At 49.5% G+C, this 2,353-nt stretch overlaps 1 protein-coding gene across 1 annotated transcript; it reads right to left on the bottom strand.

Moving 5' to 3' along the window:
- Positions 1–517: 517 nt before the first annotated feature.
- Positions 518–1,414, bottom strand: LOC119398942 (uncharacterized). Its single transcript, XM_037665759.1, has one exon. It carries the CDS (start codon positions 1,412–1,414, stop codon positions 518–520), a length of 897 nt encoding a protein of 298 aa, XP_037521687.1.
- Positions 1,415–2,353: the final 939 nt, after the last annotated feature.

Raw genomic sequence — 2,353 nt, forward strand, 5'->3', positions numbered from 1 at the left:
AATTCAGCTTCTACAGCTGACCGCAGCGCGAAAGGAACTGGTCGTGCTTTTAGGAACTTTGGTTTCGCTCCTTCCACGAGTTCAAGTTGTACCGCAGGACCGACGTGTCCTGAGATGTCCTCGTTGAACACAGACTGGTACTTGTCTAGAAGCTTCGAAACAAGTTTGTCGTTTGATACGTCATTGATGCCCGTGATCTGTATACCCAGATGAGGAAACCAGTTTCGTCCGAGCGGGTTACAACCTGCTCCTTTGATGACAACAAGTGGTAGTGTGAAATTCTTGTTCTTGTGCTCTACATCCACCGTTGCACATCCGAGAACTCGGAGGGACTGGCCTGACCATGTGCGTAGGAGAATGTTGTCCGTCTGAAGCTGTGGTGGGTCATCTGTCCACGTAGCTTTGAACGTGGCCTCACTGATGAGTGTGCAGGCTGCACCCGAGTCGACTTCGAACTCCAAGGTCTTGCCATGTATGCGTAGTTGAGTCATGACCTTCTGCGTGCTGGACGCGTCGATTAAGGTGTTGAGCTCGTAAAGTGCGGCGTCTGGTGAATCTTTTGGAGTCGTGATGGTGCTGAGGCCACTGTCGAAGTTCCTTGTCGGGGATATTCGATGTAGTTGTTCTTGTTTGTTCTTGCCTCTTTCCGCTTTTTCAGGCAGGCATTTTCAATGTGTCCGCGTTTCTTGCAGTAGTTGCAGGAAGCTGTCTGAAACTTGCAAGTGCCCGGATTATGCTGCGCGTCACAACGCCAACAGTGTTGTTTCTTCTTTTGGGCAGAGGCATTCGAGTGACGTTGATTTTCTGTCTTGCAGGTACTTGTGCAGGCTTCGTGAATCTCTTTGAATTCCGTTTTCACGTGTTTCTGATCTTCGACGGCGTTTTCAGCTCGCAGTGCAATGTCAAAGGCTCTCTTGAATGTCAAGTCCTTTTCTGCGAACAGCCGTTGCTGGACCTGCTCGTTCCGAAGACCGCAAACGAAACGATCACGCAGCATTACATCAAGAGGCAGCATTGTTGGATTCGCCGCAGCGTCTACGCTTGTTCCAAAATTGCAATCTGCTGCTAGCTTCTTGAGCGCTGTTACGTAATCACTGACCGTTTCGTCATGCCGTTGGTCACGACGTTGGAAGCGTGCCCTGCAGAAGACCTCAGACGGCTGTGGATCAAAGTGCGCCTTGAGCATCTCGACTATGTCATCGTAGCTCACTTGGTTGGGCTGCTTGGGTTGAACGAGGGCGCAGACGACGTCGTAAGTCTGTTCCCCGCATAACGTTAGCAGATGAGCACGTTTCTTGGAAGCGTCCGTAATGTCATTAGCCTCGAAGAAGAACTGTAGCCTCCCATACCAGGATCTCCAGGAGCCGGAGCTGCCGCTGAATTCGGGTAGCCGACCAAAGTCAGGCGTCGCCATCTCGTTCCGTTCCTTGACGTCGGTGAAGTGCCGGTGAGTCCAGAGTCTTCCTCGTCGCCAACTGTTACGTCTGTACAGCCACTTGTGGCTGTACGGCGATTTATTTTACACAAGGAAACATGAACACGTTAAAAAAAATCACAGCATATCCACGGGGTGAATGATGATGAGTGGGGCGAAGCTACGGAGGGAATCATCTGTAAACCGTGAAACTCTTCCGTGAAATGCGCCCAGTACATAATATAAAGAGTGTGAAACATCGTGCATATATTAAACATCAAACTTTTATTGTACTGTTGGTTTACGTGGTCCCTTCATTATCACTTGTGATCGGTGAAATGCAAGGAAGAAGTCCGCTCCCGAGCGAAAGAGCGCCAAGAGCGACCGCATTCCCCGCTCGCCCTGTGCGAATTAAAGGCAAGGCTAGAGGGAAGACAGGACGCGCGTTCCACGACGCGAGGTCGGTAGCATGCCCAACGAAAGCCAACGGAACGCGATCGTGCAAGTGCTCCGGCTTCGCATCGCCTCATGGTTCCATTTAGCGTCCCAAAACCAAATACATTGCTCAAGGTGTGCCTTGCGTTTTTCGTAGAAATAATTTCTTTATCATGTACATTAAGACGAAAAGTTGAAAGCTCACTAGAGTGTATCGCCCGCAAAGTATGTCTTTTAGTGTGATTTAACTCTCGTACGGCAGGGTCCTCGCGCCGTTGCCGGTCCACCGGCACCGGTAGGTGGCTACATACAACTACTACTACTACACTTTAAGAAAAACATCTGGCGTTCTTTCGTTCTGCTTTTACAAAACATCTGGCGTCTTTCGTTGGTTTATTTCATCAATCAACGGCGTTTTGAACAAAATTTTTATTGTTTAATCACGCACAGGAGAAATCTCACCAGGCACTACCTTGGAGGTAAACAATGGCTGCTAATGGGAAT

Source organism: Rhipicephalus sanguineus, chromosome 7, assembly GCF_013339695.2.
Source record: "Rhipicephalus sanguineus isolate Rsan-2018 chromosome 7, BIME_Rsan_1.4, whole genome shotgun sequence".
Taxonomy (NCBI): domain Eukaryota; kingdom Metazoa; phylum Arthropoda; class Arachnida; order Ixodida; family Ixodidae; genus Rhipicephalus; species Rhipicephalus sanguineus.